Source organism: Mus caroli, chromosome X (assembly GCF_900094665.2).
Source record: "Mus caroli chromosome X, CAROLI_EIJ_v1.1, whole genome shotgun sequence".
Lineage (NCBI taxonomy): Eukaryota > Metazoa > Chordata > Mammalia > Rodentia > Muridae > Mus > Mus caroli.
In genome coordinates this window covers 151,175,700-151,194,677 of record NC_034589.1, presented here as the reverse complement: position 1 = coordinate 151,194,677, position 18,978 = coordinate 151,175,700, and the positions used below count along the sequence as shown (strand labels likewise).

General features: G+C 42.1%; 1 protein-coding gene across 1 annotated transcript in view; it reads left to right on the top strand.

Moving 5' to 3' along the window:
• Syap1 (synapse associated protein 1) overlaps nt 1-15,495 on the top strand; it is a 31,301-nt gene extending 15,806 nt beyond the window's left edge. The window contains exons 5-9 of the mRNA XM_021153526.2: nt 1,857-1,996; nt 10,014-10,162; nt 13,255-13,313; nt 13,742-13,889; nt 15,192-15,495. Coding sequence (XP_021009185.1) covers nt 1,857-1,996; nt 10,014-10,162; nt 13,255-13,313; nt 13,742-13,889; nt 15,192-15,316 — 621 coding nt within the window. The 3' untranslated portion in view covers nt 15,317-15,495. The remainder of the gene's footprint in view (nt 1-1,856; nt 1,997-10,013; nt 10,163-13,254; nt 13,314-13,741; nt 13,890-15,191) is intronic.
• Nucleotides 15,496-18,978: the final 3,483 nt, after the last annotated feature.

Sequence of the window (18,978 nt, the reverse complement as noted above, 5' to 3'; positions counted from 1 at the left end):
AGGTCCAGAGTTCAAATCCCAGCAACCACATGGTGGCTCACAACCATCCGTAACGAGATCTGGCGCCCTCTTCTGGAGTGTCTGAAGACAGCTACAGTTTATTTACATATAATCAATAAATAAATCTTTAAAAAAATAAATAAATAAATAAACCTTTTTAAAAAACTGACAGAGTAAATATGCATATTAAAAGTAGATGTATTAGCCTGGTTCAGATAGCTCAACAACTGTCTCAGTGTAAAGCTGAAAACCTAGTAGTTGTTTACTCCACAAGGCTGGATGTCTCTGCAATCCCTGTCTGGTGCTACAGTCGCAGAAGATTCCTGGATAGCTGCTAGTCTCAGTCTACATGGGAATCCTAAAGAAGTTTTATTTAATACCAGTTGCAGCAACAGAATAGATGAATTTGCCATAGAGAATAAGGACAAACAGGCAAAAAGCAAGGTTTTTCTTGTGTCTTTATATGTGGGCTGCCAGTTTTAGGGTGGGTCTTTTTGCTTCAAATAGTCTGATTCATAAAATTGCTCACTGGAGTGCCTGTCAGCTTGGGTGTTAGTTGATTCCAGATGTGTAGCCATGTTGACAACCAAGATTAGTCATCACTAGCAGAGACACCACATATATTAGACATAGGGACGCAAGGGAGTGTTACATTGAACCATAAATTATCTGTAACTAGTAGGATTCTGTGTTGTATTGTGTTGTTTTACTTTGTTGAGGCTGGCCTTGGACTCATTCTATAGTAGAGGCTGCTGGCTCTAAATTTCTAATCCTCCTTCCAGGTACAGAGATTACAGACATCAATACTATACCCAGATCTTTCGATTCCGTGCTTTTCTTGAATGTTTTGCAGGGGTTCATGGTGCTGGTGATGGCTTTCTCTTTTTGTTGCTTTGTTTCTGGTATTTATTTTTTTTTTTGGGGGGGGGGTTCAAGACAGCGTTTCTCTGTGTAGCCCTGGCTGTCCTGGAACTCACTCTGTAGACCAGGCTGGCCTCGAACTCAGAAATCCGCCTTCCTCTGCCTCCTAAGCAATGGGATTAAAGGCATGTGCCACCACTGCCCAGCCCTGATTTTTAATTTTTATTTTATGTGTAGGGATGTTTTGCTCGCATGTCTGTCCATGCATCACTTGGACGCAATGCCTGAGGAAGCTGGAAGAAGGTGTTGGATCACCTAGAACTGGAGTTACAGACACTGTGAATTGCCATGGGGGTGATTTTAGTGGAACCTGGGTCCTCCAGAAGAGCAGCCAGTGCTCCTTAACCATTGAGCCATCACTTCAGCCCATATCCTCCCTTTCATTCCAAAGACCCTAGGGATTAAACTCAGATCATCAGGCATGGTGACAAACACCTTTACCCACTGAGTGATCGATCTTACCAGCCTCAATTTTGTCTTTTTGAGACAGTCTCATGTAACCCAGGCTGACTTCCAAACCTCTGTACAGACGATGCTGACTTTGAAGTCCTAATCCCCCTGGCCTCTACTGCCCAAGTGGTGGGACTACAGGCCTGTTCCACTGTGCTTTGGCCTTGAGTTAGAATGTTTCTAAACCTAAAGGTGTTTATATGATTATTACATGTTTATATGATTTTTAACTATGTTATTTGAATCAACTGAGTGAACTGTCTGGCTTCCTGGGAGCCTCTGTCCAGGTGAACGTTAGAAAAAAAAACATGAAAGGATGGATCGTTCTCCTATCTCATTTAAGTGGGCCAGTCAGTGACAGCTCAGTAGACTTTGTGACTGAAGACTGTTAAAATTCAGTATATCGATCCATGATACTTTGTGACTCATTAATTGCATTTTATGACACCTCCTTTAATCGTTTTTGCCTCCATTTCTCATCACAGGACAAGAGGAATTTCCTCCGAGACCCACCAGCGGGTGTACAATTTAACTTTGACTTTGATCAGATGTACCCTGTTGCCCTGGTCATGCTCCAAGAGGATGAGCTACTAAGCAAGATGAGATTTGCCCTCGTTCCTAAACTGTAAGCACCATGTTTTCCAAAGAAACACTGCTCACTCCTGCAGTGGTAATTTCTATTTCACAGTAGTATAGTGATTTCACTTTCCTAAGGGCTCTAGTTATATGCATAATGTTAGGGAAGAGTCACTAAATGAAGGCCAGAACCCTCCCTACACTATCTGTTCATCCAAACAGGCCCTGCAGCCCTTCAGAGGCCTTGTGAGCTTGACTGTGTGCCCAGAATGGAAGGAGAGGGCAGCCTTGGCAGGAAAGTCGGATGAGGAGATGTGCTCTTTTGCCCAGTTAAACAGTAGAACATGTTTCCGTCAGAAACAACAAATAGACCCAAATAAAATCGGGTTTGTAAAGGCTTGCCTTTTCCCTGAACTCCCATGGCTTGTATTCATGCTCTGCAACAGCTGTGCTTTCTTGGTTTTTTGTTTTGTTTTGTTTTGTTTTTAAACCAAAGAAAGGCCCATCCCAATTCATAAAATCCCAGGTGCCCTTTAAGCTCCAAAGCAAGCAATATTCTGTGATGCTTTGTCACTGGTCTGCCAGCAGAGGGCAGTCTTCTCTACTGCCGTGTCCCTGGGGCTTTGTTTCCCTCTGACTTTCCTGGAGGGTTTTTGTTGTGTTTGCAGTACTGGAAATTGAATTTAAGACCTGGCTCATGCCAAGCAATTGTTTTAGCACTGAAATATAACCCTGGACCTCTTTTTGACTTTTTGACAGAGTCTTACTAGATTGCCTAGCTGGGCCTTGAAGTCACTATGTATCCTCAGCAGGCCTTGAATTTTCAGTCCTCCTGCTCAGGCTCCTACAGGAGTGGGTTTACAGGCCTGAGCTCTCAAGCTTAGTTAGGGGGAAGAGAAAGAAGATGATGATGATTGTCATTGCTATTATTTTGTTTATATTTTTGAAGCCAGCTTTCAAAACAGAGCTTGGCTCAAGACTATAATTCTAGTACTTGGGAGGCAGAGGCAGGAGGGTTGTAAGAGGCAGCCTAGGTCATAAGTGGGAGAGCCTATTTCTAAACAAAGCCAAAGACAGGCCATGGTGACTCGCACTTGTCATCCCAGTATTTAGGAAGTTGAGACAGGAGAATCATGAGTTTGAGGACAGCCTGGGCTATACAGTGAGACCCTATCTAGAAAAAAATAAAATAAAAAACAACTAAATCTGGTATTCTTTATTTTGTGAGTGTCCCTCTTCTAGAGTGTCCTTAATCCTTATTTCATGGTTGCAAAATTTTACCATTCCCCAAGGGTACAATTTATAGTTCTCTCAAATATCTTCTTTCTGTAAACTTTCCTCAGAAACTGGTTGGAGCTCTGCCTTCTGGGTTATGGGCTCCATTCCCTTGCCTTCTGCAGTAATGGCACTGTAATGAGGATACTTGATCACCTTATGTTGAGATGGCCTTTTACAGCTGGAGAGACTTAACTATCTGTGAGTAGGTAGCTTCCCGCTAGAGGATTCTTCAACCTCCTTGCCAGCTGCAGGCAACATCACAAGGGCCTGGCCTGGCCTGCCACCAATTCGTGTGTAGGCTGTGCCCCACAGCTTCAGTATGGCATCACAGCCCCAGCCTCAACTGCACCAGGTGAGCCTGTGTCCCACATAGGAAACTGTTAGGCTGATCTCATAGGAAAGGCAAAAGGTAGGAGAGAATAGAGCCTTCTCCTCACTCCTCATGAGCACTTGTGGCCTCTGTTCCAGGGCCTGTCCAAATCCTGCCCGGTAAGCAAACCTGCTTCTTGCAGGTCACTCATCCCATGGGTAGCACAACTCCATAGAATACATTTTTGTTTGCATGTTGACTTTTCAACTTCCTCAGTCCTGCCTTCTCCTATTCCCATCTCTGTAGGATTTATCTGTGCAGTTCCTCTTCTGTGATTTCTGGGTTGTTTTCAGAGGGATCATACATTAGCTCATGTTCATTATTCAATGTTTAGCTGACCACATAGGACCCTATGGCAGCTCAGGTGTGTTGTCTTTATGAGAATACTTCCTTAGCAAAGTTATTCTAGCCTCAGGAAGCCAGTGATATAGAACCTTTTCTTTGTGTTTTCCTCTATAGTGAAACTCTTCTCTCTATAACTATCAGTATACTGGTGGTAAATTAATTTTTATTGTCATTTGGCAAATTTTGTTGAGTTAGATTGGCCTCAAATGCTGTATGTAGTTGAAGATGACCATGAAGTTCTGATCATCCTACCTTCACCTCCCAAGAGCTTGGTTTACAGGCACATAACCACTAGAGATAGTCTCTTAGCAAGTTGCCCTGGCTTGCCTGAGACTCACTGTGTTATTTATTGACCAGTCTAGTAGCCTTAATTTTTTAGGGATCTTCCTGCTTCTGCCTTCCATGTGCTAGCTGCTGAGATTGGAGACATGAGTCATGACAACCAGCCTTTAGACTATGGCTAACATAGCTATTTATAATTAAGGATATAAAGAAATGTGCTGCCAGGCACAGGCAGGCAGATTTCTGAGTTCAAGGCCAGCCTGGTCTACAGAGTGAGTTCTAGGACAGCTAAGGCTACACAGAGAAACCCTGTCTTGGAAAAAAAAAGAAAGAAAGGAAGGAAGGAAGAAAGAAAGAAAGAAATGTACTATCTACTCCTCTGCTGCACATGCTTACAAAACCCTAAGAATTGACTTTTTTATATATTGTTTCAAACAATGCAGGGATGAATAAGACACATATTCTGCCCTGACAGATGGTACCAATTCTAACTTCTAACTGGGCATGGTAGTGCACACTGATCCCAGTATTCAGGAGGCTTAGGATAGAGTTGAAGGCCAGCCTGGGAGAGAAAGTGTAAAAGTGTGTGTGTCAGTGTGTGTGTGTGTGTGTGTTTTCATTGAGGAAACCCTATATAAAAAAAGTCTACCTTGAAAGACTGGAGAGACTGGTGGTGCATGCCTTTAATCCCAGCACTTGGGAGGCAGAGGCAGGTGGATTTCTGAGTTCGAGGCCAGCCTGGTCTACAAAGTGAGTTCCAGGACAGCCAGGGCTAAACAGAGAAACCATGTCTTGAAAAAAAAAAAAAAAGAAAGAAAGAAAGACTGGAGAGATGACTCAGTGGATAAGAGCACTGATTGCTCTTCCAGGGGACCCAGGTTTGTTTCCTAGTGCCTTACATAGTGACCCACAACCCTCTGTTACTCTAATTTCCAGGGGATCCGATGCTCTTTTCTGGCCTCTGTGGGCACAGGCATACATGTGCTGCACATACTACATACATGTAAGCAAAATACCCATACACATAAAATATTTTTTTAAAAAATCTACCTTGAGCTGGTGCGATGATTCAGTGGGTTAAGGCACTTGCTGCCAAGATTAAGGACCTGAGTTAAGCCCTTGGGGTTGCATGGTGAAAGAAAACTATGAGACTTGGGAGAACTAAAATTGGCCCTGTTTACCTTTCCCAAGGTCTTAAGCCATAATGTGAGAGCCAGGTAAAAGGGGAGTTGCAGCTGAGTGTTTAGGAGCCTGAGACAAGAAGACTGCTATCAGTTTGAGGCCAGTTGGGGCCTCATAGTAAGTTCCAGACAAAGCTTGTGTTGCAGGCTAAAGAAATATTGAAGTTGTGAAGAAGTGGGCTGCCTATGTATCTTCAAGGCCACTTTTAATTCTGAGCTCTGTGAAATCATCCCACATGAGCTAACCTTGTGTTATATCAATGTCTCTGTAGTGACTCATGGCCTCTGTTTGCTGTTTTGATGAACAAAACATTTGGGCTGTTTTCTTTGCCAGATTCCCTCCCTCCCTCCTGATGGAAGAGAGGCAGGCATGTTGCAGAAACCTTCTGCATCGCCCTCTGAGAAAGAATCACTCCAGATGACATTGTAAAGTTCTAAAAGGTCCTCTGATAACCCTATTGGGCACAGCTGTAGCTCCCAAACTGCTTTTTCTGCTTTTGTGGCAGATCCTACTGCTGAGGCATTAGGAGCCTGTGGATAGACCCTGTGAGAAACACTCAGCCTTTGGCTGGAAAACAGGTGGTTTCTCTCCTGCTATCAGAGGACCTCAGGGTGTGTCTGTGATGCAGCCACAGTGCACTGGTTGGGTTCAGACTACCGCAGGGAAGTGCTAACATACTCATGTGCATTTTGAAATATAGGCCCAATTCTTCATTTTCTAAATGAAGTGACTGTTTTTCTTCAGAAAGAGTATCCCAGATGATCGGTGTGACACCTAGAGAAGAAAAGTCTAGAAGTCCTATATTTGTTTATAATGGCCTGTTTTTGCTTCTATGTTGAGGGTGTCTCTTGCTTTTTTTTCTCTCTTCTTGTACCTTTGAGGTTTCGTGGTTGTGGTGGTTTGGGTTTTCTGTGGTTGGTTGGCAGTAAGCTCTCACATACCCAGTGTTGTTGTTCTGAAATGCTATATATAATGGAGGAGAACCTTGAAATTGTCATTCTCCTGCCTCCACCCTGGAGTTCTAGCATTATAGATTTAGGGCATTATACCCAGTTTATATGATGCTGGGGTTAGAAACCAGAGTTTTGTGTGTGCCAGGGTAAGCAAGTAGTCTACAGGCTTTTCTCTGTCTCCAGGTGTGTGCGCTTTCTGATTTGGGTTAGGTTTGTCTTCCAACCTAGAGATTATAGTTGGAGAAAACAATGGTGTCTGGCAGGCTTTTTAACTATAAAAGTACAGTTCTCCTCTTTGAAGGTAATTAGTGGCAGGCATTATGGTAAGGTCCAAATAGCAAATTCAAGACTAGCCTGGGCTATATTTTGAGACCATGTTTCAAATGACTATGATAATAATAATAATAATAATTAGAGATTGGCATAGTTGTGCACATCTGATCCTAGTACTAGGGAGGGAGATTACTGAGGGCTACATAGTGAGTTCAAAGCCAGCTTTGGATACACATCAAAACTCTGTTTTAATAAACAAGCAAAGGCTGCAAAGATGCTTTCTAACAATGTTGTATGGCTCACAACCACCTGCAGCTCCAGCTCCAAAGGATCTGATGCCTTCTTCTGCTCTCTGCAAGTATTGTAAGCACTTGATAAGTTTAAAAGGCTGGGGTTAGTGGTAAATACATTTCATTCTAGCACTTAAGAGACTGAGACGGGAGAAGACTTCATAGCCAGCCTGGGCTGATAATAGATAAAGGTGAGCTATAGAGTAAGACCTTATCTCAAAGGGAGATGGAGAGAGAGGGAAGAAAGAAAAGATAATTAGTATTTTGTGAGTAGAGACCTTGATGGTGTGTGTGTGTGTGTGTGTGTGTGTGTGTGTTGAAACGATGTCTCATGTATCCTGCCTGGAACTGGCTGTGTATTCAAGGATAACCTTGGACTTCTGATCCTCCTGAATGCTGTGTTTTTATAGCCATGTGCCCCACCATGTCTAGGGATCAAATCCAGGTAGGACTTTATACATATTAGGCAAGGATTCTACCAATTGAGCTATATCTCAGCACTAAAGACTTAATAAAAACCTAATATCTGGGGAGTGAGAGGGACAACTTGTGTGAGTCACTTCTCCTTCCACCATATGAAGCTCAGGGAGCAAACTCAGGTCGTTATCAGCAAGCGTGTTTACCCACTGAACTATATTATGGGCCCCTCAGGGACTTTGAAATTTTATTCTGCTAATCACATTTCCATATATTCTTGTATTTATATCCATATAAGCTCATGCAGTTGATGCAGTAGGTTGTTATTTGTTATTTTGAAGCTCACATCATGACTTTGATGTGTGGGGACTCAGTGAAACACATCTTTAGCCTTTGGTGATTGCTCTGTTTGAGACAGGGTCATACTATGTATCCCTGGCTGGCCCAAAACTTACTATGTAGATTAGGCTAACCCCAAATTTAGAAATCTGCTTGCCTCCGCTTCCGGGGATTGAAAGCATGTGCCACCATACCAAGCTCCAAGCTCATGTGATTGTCACCTTTCTCTAACCCTATGACCCACCATTTCTGCAGAAAGTGCTGGTACCTCTTAGTGGAAAATAAGAGTTATTCTTCCTTATTAGCATATATTCCTTAAACGTAATGATGGGTTTCAGGAAAAGACATGTAGAAAGCAAGAACTGAGCAGCATTGTGATACCTTTCCAGTACGGATCACTCTCATGTTCTTCTGCCATGTTTGTAACTCCCTGCTCTGGCAGATAAAGCCTAGTTCTGTGACCTTTAATGTTTTTATTTTTCAATTTCTTCCATGTAACTAAGTTCTTGCTTCTGACTCCTCTCCCTCCTCCACTCTCTTTCTGCCTGGTTCTTATTGTCCTTCTAGGCCACCTATTGTGTGTACTCACCATACCCCACTTGGGCACCAATGCCTCATGCCAGGCAAGTCCAATATGCAACCAAGTTTGAAGACCGCTGTGAGTTCTCAAGTTGAATAGATAGAACTTCAATCTTTACCAACCATCTCCCAGATGGTCATAAGTATAATTTGATAGTAGAGTGCTTGCCTAGTTTGCACAAAGCCCTGGGTTCTTTCCCCAGATTTGCTCCATACCCAAAGACTTTATAACCATCTCTCATTCTGTTTCTACTAGTTACTAGTTATTTTAGCAAGCTGCCAGCTGATGTATTTTCTGAGGAATAACATCAAGCCATGAATGGTACACCACATGTATGCAAACACCAGTAATCCCAGCACTTGGGTGAGGCAGGAGGATAGTGATCTTGAAGTCAGTTTGTGATAAATGGGACTCGGTCTTTAAAAACAAGCAAGGGCTAGGGAGATGGCTCACCAATGTAAATAACTTACCTGCAAGCATGAGGACTAGATGTCAAATGCTTAGAACCCATGTAGATTTCATGTGGGCGTGATGAGTATGAAAAGGGATACTGGAAAGGATCCTTAGAAAGAGTATGAAGGGGATGCTAGGGCCTGCTGAGCAACCAGACTAGCAATATCTATACTGGCTGTATCAATGAGCTCAGGGTTTGATTGTGAGATGCTACCTCAGTACATAACAAAGTGGAAGGGCAGTTGAGGATTGTTCCCAGTATTCAACATTGAGCCTCCACCTACACATGTACACATGTGTTCACACATTCAGACATGTATACACAACAAACCCATGACAAGTAGAGAACAAAAAAATGACACCCACAATAGTTTCTTCCCACTGCCTAAAAGCAGATACTCCTTCAGAAAATAGCAAAGGACTCATATTGTCCTGACTCTGCTTCCAGTCCCCCTGATTAGTCATACTGCCATACAGGAATGCTTTATTTTCTTCTGCCAAGGACCATTTGTGTGTGTGTGTGTGTGTGTGTGTGTGTGGCCACCAAGATAGCTCAGCAGGTAAAGGCACTTGATTATCACATGAGTTCATGCCACACCTGGCAAAAGAAGAAAGCAGGCTCCTGAGAGCAGTGCTTTGCATGCATGCACATACACATAAAGTAAGTAAATATAATTTTTAAAAAGGACTGGAAAGATGGCTCAGCAGGCAAGAGCACTAGCTGCTCTCCTAGAGGACCCAGGTTCAGTTCCCAACACCCACATGGTGGCTCACAGCAATCTGCAGTTCTACTTCCAAGGAATCCAGTGCCTCATTTTGGCCTCATAGGCCTTGCATACATGTGGTGCACAGGAATGCGTGCAGGCACAACATCCATACACATAGAATAAAATAAGAAACAAAAGCAACAAGAAGTACTGAAATTCCATAAGCATTATATAACCTATCCTTTGCTGCTGTGGAAAATATGGTTTGGGTTATCCTATTATTTAGCTTTCACTTGTAAATGATCATTTCCTTTGACCCTCACAAGATCTGGAAAGCACTCAAGGAGTGCACCTTTGGCTTGGTAGGCAAATGCCAGCTTGCCTGGCATACATGTGGAACCCTAAGTATCACCCCTGGAGCCAAATCAATAGATGATCTCTTCTAGTCTCTGCCATACTAATGTGTGTGCCCTTGCCCTCTCACCCTTCCATGTGTCACTGTCTATGAAATCAATAGATGATCTCTTCTAGTCTCTGCCATACTAACCTGTGTGCCCTTGCCCTCTCACCCTTCCATGTGTCACTGTCTGTGAACAGTGTGAAGGAAGACGTATTCTGGAGGAACTACTTCTACCGAATCTCCCTGATTAAGCAGTCGGCCCAACTCACTGCACTGGCCGCTCAGCAGCAAGCCTCTGGAAAGGAGGAAAAAAGCAGCAACAGAGATGATAACTTGCCTCTGACAGGTACATTCTGGGGAGAAGAAATCATGCTGGAAGAAAAGAATATTCCTCACTTAGATATGCTAATGAGCTTGTCATCTTGTATGTATCAAAAATGTTGACATCTGTACAGAAAAATTATCTTTCCAAAGGAAATTTTCTTCTTTGGTGCCCTTTCTGACCCAGCTTACATGTGTCTTCCCCAAATGTTCTTTTTCTTATTATCTCATTGTCGGCTCTTGGGATTTTTGGTTGTTGGTTTTGGTTGTTGGTTTTTAGTAGTAGTAGTAGTAGTAGTAGTAGTAGTTGCACTCTTGAATGACAATCATCTTTTCTACGTCTCTTTTCATACCCTTTGGGCTGTTTAGTTTTGGGGGTCCCATGCAGTCCAGACTGGCTTTGAGCTCCTGATCCTCCTGCCTTCACATCTCAAGTGTTAGGGTTACAGGCATGTGCTACCATGTCCAGATGTTTCTCAGACTTCTATTCATCATGATTTCCTTGGGACTTGTAGAGTCCAGTAGTTCTTTTTTTTTTTTTTTTAAAGATGTATTTATTTATTATATGTAAGTACACTGTAGCTGTCTTCAGATGTACCAGAAGGGGGCATCAGATCTCATTACGGGTGGTTGTGAGCCACCATGTGGTTGCTGGGATTTGAACTTTGGACCTTCAGAAGAGCAGTCGGGTGCTCTTACCTACTGAGCCATCTCACCAGCCCCGAGTCCAGTAGTTCTTATTCCAGTTAAATTATAAGTACCCAGCTCTGAGCTAAGCTCTTAACACCTGGTACTTCCTCCTGTGATATAACCCTGCTCTAGGGAACAAGTTTTATATATAAAACTATTTGATGATACTAATTAACAATAGAGATGACTCAGTTAAGAACACTTCCAGAGGACCCAAGTTCAATTCCCAACACCCACATGAATGCTTTACAGTTCCTTATACTTCCACTTGCAGGGAATCTGACACCCTCTTCTGACATCCATGGATACTCAGACATACAAATAAAAATAAAGCTGGGTGTGGTGGCACACACCATCAATCACAGCACCCCAGAGGCAGAGGCAGTCAGATCCATGTGAGTTCCAGGCCAGCCTGGGATGTATAGTAAGACCCGGTCTCAAATAAATAAATAAATATTAAAATATATATTGTATTTTTATTTTGTGGCACTGAGACTGGGTCCCAGAGCCTTACAAATACTAGGCAAGAACTTTACTGAGCTATATATCCCCAGCCTTTCATACTTTTTCATTTTTCATGAATGCCTGCTATATGTATAGGTATGTTCTAATTACAACTAGAACCATCTGACAAGGGGACAATTTAGTTTGTGAAATTTTAGGTACGTCATAAGATACAGAATGTCATAAGTTGTACAGACTACTAGCAAAATCTCTGAAACTACACTCAAGGTCAAGATGTATCATGAAGCCCAGAGAACATTCATTCTTTATTATATCTTTAAATTATGGTTGGTTTTTGGTTTTAGAGAATAGCTTTTTGAGACAGGGCTTCACTGTGAAGTGCAGCTAGTCTTGAACTCCTAATCCATCCTTCTAGCTCTGCCCCTGAAATACTAAGATTATAGACATGAGCTACCATTCCTTGCTTTCTCAAATTAATGATATTGGGAAATTCTGGACTGGGAATATAGCTCAGTGACAGAGCACTTAACTAGCATATGTGCAGATAATATATTCAATTCCAAGCACTGCCAAAACATTCAGTAAAGACTGTTGGCCGGGTGTGGTGGCGCATGCCTTTAATCCCAGCACTTGGGAGGCAGAAGCAGGCAGATTTCTGAGTTTGAGGCCAGGCTGGTCTACAGAGTGAGCTCCAGGACAGCCAGGACTATACAGAGAAACCCTGTCTTGAAGGAAAAAAAAGACTGTTTACACATGGATAATATGATAAGGAACAGTTAAGAGTGAATGTTGCTCTTTACAAAGGACCCAAGTTCAGTCCCCAAAACCCACATTCTTAGGCAGCTCACAATTGCTTGTAACTCCAGCAACAGGGGATTCAGCGCCCTCTTTTGCCCTCTGAGGACACCACATAAAGGTTCATATACACAGAAACAGTTAAATTTTTATAAGCTAACGAGCAGAATGCTACGATGGGTACTTTGTTTTCCTTTGTGCTATCTAACCAAGTTGATAACAGGGAAGCTTGATAAAAAGCTTTATTCTTAGCACCCTAAAGGGAAGAAGAGAATCAGTTTTGCTAACCCTGAAGTCCAAAGATGATGGAAATTGCATATTAAGGGACATTGAATGTGGTTGCAGTTTTGTTTTTTGTTGTTGTTGTTCTTGTTTTATTTTGTTTTGTTTTTTTGATTTTTTGAGACAGGGTTTCTCTGTGTAGCCCTTGGCTGTCCTGGAACTCACTTTGTAGACCAGGCTGGCCTCGAACTCAGAAATCCGCCTGCCTCTGCCTCCCAAGTGCTGGGATTAAAGGTGTGTGCCACCACGCCCGGCTTGCAGGTTTTTTAAAAAGATTTATTTATTTATTATATATAAGTACACCGTAGCTGTCTTCAGACACACTAGAAGAGGGCATCAGATCCCATTTCAAATGGCTGTGAGTCACCATGTGGTTGCTGGGATTTGAACTCAGGACCTCTGAAAGAGCAATCAGTGCTCCTAACCACTGAGCCATCTCTGCAGCCCCTGTGGTTGCAGTTTTAAAGACATTCCTGCCTGGCATGGTGGTGCACACATTTCATCCTAGCACTCAAGAAACAGAGAGGCATGTGGATCTCTCTGAGTTCTAGGGTAGTCAGGGTACATAATCAGATCCTGTATCTAAATAGACATTCATCAAAGTAGGAGGTTGATATAGTTGTGCCTGACTGTGCTTGTCATATCTTCAGGAGAGCTAAAAACGCACCATAAAAGCTCATTTCCGAAAATGATTTAATATATGTGGATATTTTAGCTGTTCTTTTTTTATAATTTATTTATTTTTAATTAGGTATTTTCTTCATTTACATTCAAATGCTATCCCAAAAGTCCCCCAGACCCTCCTCCCCCACCTTTAGCTGTTCTTATAATATGTATTTAGAAGTAAGTCAAGCAATTATTGTCTCTTTTATTCTCACTTCATAGAGGCAGTACGGCCCAAAACACCACCTGTCGTAATCAAATCTCAGCTTAAAAGTCAAGAGGTAATCCAGTTTTACATTATACATGGTAGATGATGTCTGAAAATAAAGTTACTGGGTTAACTATCTTCTTAAGGGTGTCGGTCTTCTGTCTGCTTAGATAAGGAGGAGCGCAGGACTTGATTGAATAATGGCTGAGAGCTGAGGTGATTTCCTAGCATAAATAATTCTAAATGTGCTCATCAGAAATCAGAGAGGATGGTTTGAGTGATCTAAACAGTGAGGGAGAATAATAGCCTCAGGTGGTAACTCACTCTGTTACCAAGCAACTGCCAGTTAGAAGGTTGAAGAGCAGTTAGGATTGTCTTACAGCTAGCAGAGAAGAACAAAAACTGAGAAGGTGTTAAATTGTGAGACAACTATTAACCATAATTCTAATATATAGATGTCACTTTAGAAGCCATTCCAAGAGCTATTTGGTTGCATTTCAGGATGAAGAGGAAATCTCTACTAGCCCAGGAGTTTCTGAGTTTGTTAGTGATGCCTTCGATACGTGCAACTTAAATCAGGAGGATTTAAGAAAGGAAATGGAACAGCTTGTGCTTGATAAGAAGCAAGAGGAAGCAACTGCACTAGAAGGTAACACATACACACAGAGGTTAATTTTGTTCTTTTAGTTTCAATTCCAAAGTTGGTTGAATAAAAATCTCATTTTAAAACCAGTGGAGCTAGAGACGAAAAGATCAGAAATTTGAGGCCAGTCTTGGCCACATAAGACACTGTCTCAGGGGCTGGAGAGATAGCTCAGTGGTTAAGAGCATTGACTGCTCTTCCAAAGGTCCTGAGTTCAAATCCCAGCAACCACATGGTGGCTCACAACCATCCATAATGAGATCTGATGCCCTCTTCTGGGGTGTCTGAAGACAGCTACAATGTACTTACCATTATAATAAATAAGTAAATATTTTTAAAAAGACCCTGTCTCAGAAAAATAATAAAGCCAATCAACAAACTATCTGTGGTAGTGTATACTCCTCTAATCCCAGGGCAAGGCAGAAAAACTGACATGAATTTGAAGCCATCTTGAGTTACATAGTGAGTTCCAGACCAGCCAGAGCTACATAGCAATATCCTGTCTTCAAAAAACAAACAAAAAACTAAAAATGAAATTTAGCTTTACTTTTTAAACAGTGGTGGGAATTGAACCCATGACTTTGCAGATTTGCTACACCTCACTCACATTCCCAGCCATGGTTTTGTGTTGTTTGAGACAGGTTGTCATGTAGCCCAGATTTGTCTCATTTTCATTGTGTAGTCTGCTGCCTTTGACCTCCTGTGAGCTGCGATTACAGGTTTCCCACCATGCTGCCTAACCTTTCCTTTGTAAATAGCAGTGTTTTGTTTTCTCACTCTTCTTTTTCTAAGACTTTGCAGTTTCTACATACTGGGTGTAAGGTGCTGGTTTCTATATCAGGCATCAAGTGATCAAGCTGGGTACAGTAGCTGCAACTATAGGAGGAGAACGTGATGGTAGAAGCAGGAGGATTAGAAGTTCAGGGTTATCCGCCAATAGTGAGTTGGAGGCCAGCCTAGGATATGTGAGACCCTGTCTCAACGACAAGGGCTAGAGAGATGGCTCAGCAGATAAGTGTGCTCACTGTCAAGCCTGATGGTCTGAATTGGATTCCTAGAACCCACAAGGTAGGAAGAAAAGACCAAATCCTGAAAATCTGAAAAGTATCCTCTGACCTTGACTAGCTATGTCTGGTACTACTACAGAAAGAGCTAGGCCTTTGACCCAGGACCTCTAGAAGAGCAGTCAGCACTCATAACCACTGAGCCTTCTCTCCAGCCCCGGGCTAGGCCTTTGTTAGGTATTACAAATTGAGTGAATTGGAGTTTAATGAGCACCTTTTTTGTCTCTCCCTTTGTTTCCTATAGAAGATTCTACTGACTGGGAAAAGGAGCTACAACAGGAGCTTCAGGAATATGAAGTGGTAGCAGAGTCTGAGAAGCGAGATGAGAACTGGGATAAAGAGATTGAGAAGATGCTTCAGGAGAATTAATTGTCTCCACAAACCAGTTCTTAACACTGTGTGACATGAAATGCTCATGATCGCAGTTCTTAACACTGTGTGACATGAAATGCTCATGATCGCTCAGTCAGAAGGCACCAAAAAAAAGGGTGTAACTTTATGCAATTTGAAATGATTCTTTTTTTTTTTTTTTTTTTGGTTTTTCGAGACAGGGTTTCTCTGTGTAGCCCTGGCTGTCCTGGAACTCACTCTGTAGACCAGGCTGGCCTCGAACTCAGAAATCCACCTGCCTCTGCCTCCCGAATGCTGGGATTAAAGGCGTGCGCCACCAACGCCCAGCTGAAATGATTCTTTTTCTAGCTAAAACTTGCCTCTTAAATGAACAGCTATTGTAATAATCAGAAACAATAGGATATTGTATGTAACATTTCATACTTATAAAATTAGCGTTCTTATAAGCAGCAGAGCTATCTGTGCCACAGAAACACAGGTAAATACTAGAGTCTGTTTTCTAGAAGGTTGGCAACATAATTTATTCTTTAGTTATAGTTTTCTATATATGCCTTTCTGTTGATAAATGGTTAAAGTACTTACTATCAGAAAGTAATATCTTACTATCAAAATGACCAAATTATACCAAAGAAATCAAAAGAAAGCACTTTCCAAATATTTTCTTGCCAGATATTTTCTAAAATTCTATCTGAAAGACAAAAGCTGAGATATTTGTGTTCACTTGAATGGCATAAATATCACCCAGTTTGACATGCTGAAACACTTTCTGTGCAGGCCTAGGGAGGGATGTGCTGAACACTTGTTGTTCCATCTCCACAATCTCAGCTAAAAGTGCAAGCCAGATTCGTTTAAATAAAGTTTAACTTCTCCCTAGAGCCTTCTCATTTTGCTTTGTTAAGTATACCACAAATTCAACATTGTGCTTTTTGTAGGAACTGAGGCCTTCAGTCCTTTTTGTATTAATAACTGTCAAGAAGCCTGTTTAAGGTTTGTTCTCCTGGTAATAGTCAGTATGTATAAATGTCTTAAATAATTATCCTTTATAGAATGGTCTTCCTTGATCTAGAACCTACTAATTACTACTTCTTGTATTCTGCTATGTCATCAGGCAACTGTTCATAGAATGTGATGATTTTAAAAGAGCAAGGTGATTTAATGTTAGAAAACTAACTACCATTCACCTTTCAAGTTTTCACAGCACCTTTATTTCATAAGGGAAAATAAAATCAAGACATTTCTTTATAAGAGAATTGTACATATTTATATTCTTGTACTCATAAAATTCTGGGTCTCCTGGCATAGATAATCAGTGAGAGAACTGGGTGTGGATGTAAACATTACTTTCATGTTCATTGTTTGAGATATGTACTGGTAAACTGAACCAGACTGCCTCACTTCATGTCACTTCATTTTAGCAGTGAACATGAGTATTCTCTGAGGCCATTAACCCAATATGAAAGGATTCCCACTTACAACATCAGAAACCACCCTACTGAAGTAAAAAGTGCTCCATTGGGTTTAGTTTGGAGACAGGTTCTTCTGTAATCCTGGCTGGCCTCATGGCCTATGACCTCAAACCTAATTCTCCTGTCTGCTTCTGCCTTGAGTGATATTTTGTTAATTTTTTTCATTTTTGGGGGTTTTTTTTTTTGTTTGTTTTCGAGACGGTTTCTCTATGTAGCCTTAGCTGTCCTAGAACTGTGCTGGGATTAAAGGCATGTGCCATCACTGCCCAGCTATCTCCCACTTTTAGCATTCCTCAGTATTTGGAAGGTAGAAACAGAAAATTCAGGTTCAGGATAACCATAACTTCATAGTGATTCAAGGCCAGCCTAGGCTACATTAAACCCTAACTCAGATTCAAAAGAGAAGCAAATGGAAATTCCCTCATGAAGTGGAAAATGTCAGTTAAACTTCCAAGAAGTTGAACTGAAGAAGATGTTGGCTCATTGGATAAAAAGCACTTGACACCCAAGCCTGAGGCTATCACCAAATCCCATGGTGGAAAGAGAGAACCAACTCCCAAAAGTTGTTCTTTGACCGCCACCTTCTCACCATGGTGCACATGTCCATACACAAACAGGCACACACACAATAATTGACATATATACATACATACACACACACACACACACACACACACACACACACACACACACACGTGTATATGTGTGCAGGTACCCACGGAGGGCAAAAGAGGACATCAGATTGCCTGGAGCTAGTAATAAAAGGTGGTAAGCTAGGCTGGAGAGACGGCTCAGTGGTTAAGAGCACTGACTGCTCTTCCAGAGGTCCTGAGTTCAATTCCCAGCAACCACATGGTGGCTCACAACCATCTGTAATGGGACCCGATGCCCTCTTCTGGTGTGTCTGAAGATAGCTACAGTGTACTCATTTACATAAAATAAATAAAATCTTTAGCTGGGCAGTGGTGGCGCATGCCTTTAATATCATGCCAGGCATATCTCTGAGTTCCAGGCCAGCCTGGTCTACAGGGTGAGTTCCAAGACAGCTAGGACTGCACAGAGAAACTGTCTTGAAAAAAAGAAAGAAAAGGAAAAAAAAATGGAGGGATAGGGTCACCAACCAAAAAAGAAAAATAAATAAAATGGTTTTTTCCTTTCTATTTAAAAAACAAACAAACACAGCCAGCTACAGAAGGCAAGATTTTCTGTGCTTCTGAAGCCTAAAAAGGCTCAGGAGTTCTGGAGGCACACTGCCTCTGTCCCTACACTTCCATAGCTATGTGATGTCGGAGTAGGCTACTTGCTGACTCTGCTGCAATCCAGAGGGAAGCCAAGGATGAGGCCAGAGCTAAGAGTTGAAACGGCTCCAGTGGAGCTGGGAATTCCAGGGAAGACAATGGTTACAGGATCTCTTGTTTTCAAACTTTGTATGAAGCCAGACGTGGTGGCGCATGTCTTTAATCCCAGCACTTGGGAGGCAGAGGCAGGCGGATTTCTGACATGTGCACCATGGTCAGCCTGGTCTACAAAGTGAGTCCCAGGACAGCCAGGGCTATACAGAGAAACCCTATCTCAAAAAAAAAAAAAAAAGACTTTGTATGACTTGACTTCTTTTTTTTTGTTCTGTTTTTGTTTTTCCGAGTGATTATGGTGCCTCTGTGCAGCTCAGATGGAAGGAAAGCAACCTGCCGTACACAGTGAAACACAGTTGAAAAAAACATAGCGTGGCAGGGAGGGGGCTGGAGATGTAGCTCAGTTTGTAGAGTGCTTGCCTGGCAAGTGTGAAGTCTAGGTTTGATACCCAGCATCACAGAAGCAGGCTGTGGTAGCATATGCCTGTAATCCCAGCAGGAAGATCAGAAGTTCAAGGTGATTTTTGACTACTTAGCAAATTGTATTCTAATCTGGGCCCCAGGAGAGCCTGTTCAAATGTATTTTTTCAAATTAAAGATACTCAAGCACTCACAAAGGCATAAGCAGGCAGATCTCCGTGAGTTCCGGGCCAGCGGGTATACAGCGGGTTAAAGGACAGCCAGAGCTACATAGAGACCCTTAAAAAAAAAAAAGTAGAAAAAATAAATCAAATTTTAAAAATCTATCCATTAAACAAATAAAAGAGACAAGCCTCTTCCGGTCAGAAAAGCACCGGGGTAGCTAGGGCGCAGGGTCGGCTGACACTCGCCAGCTACCCACAACACCCGCCACAGGATCTTA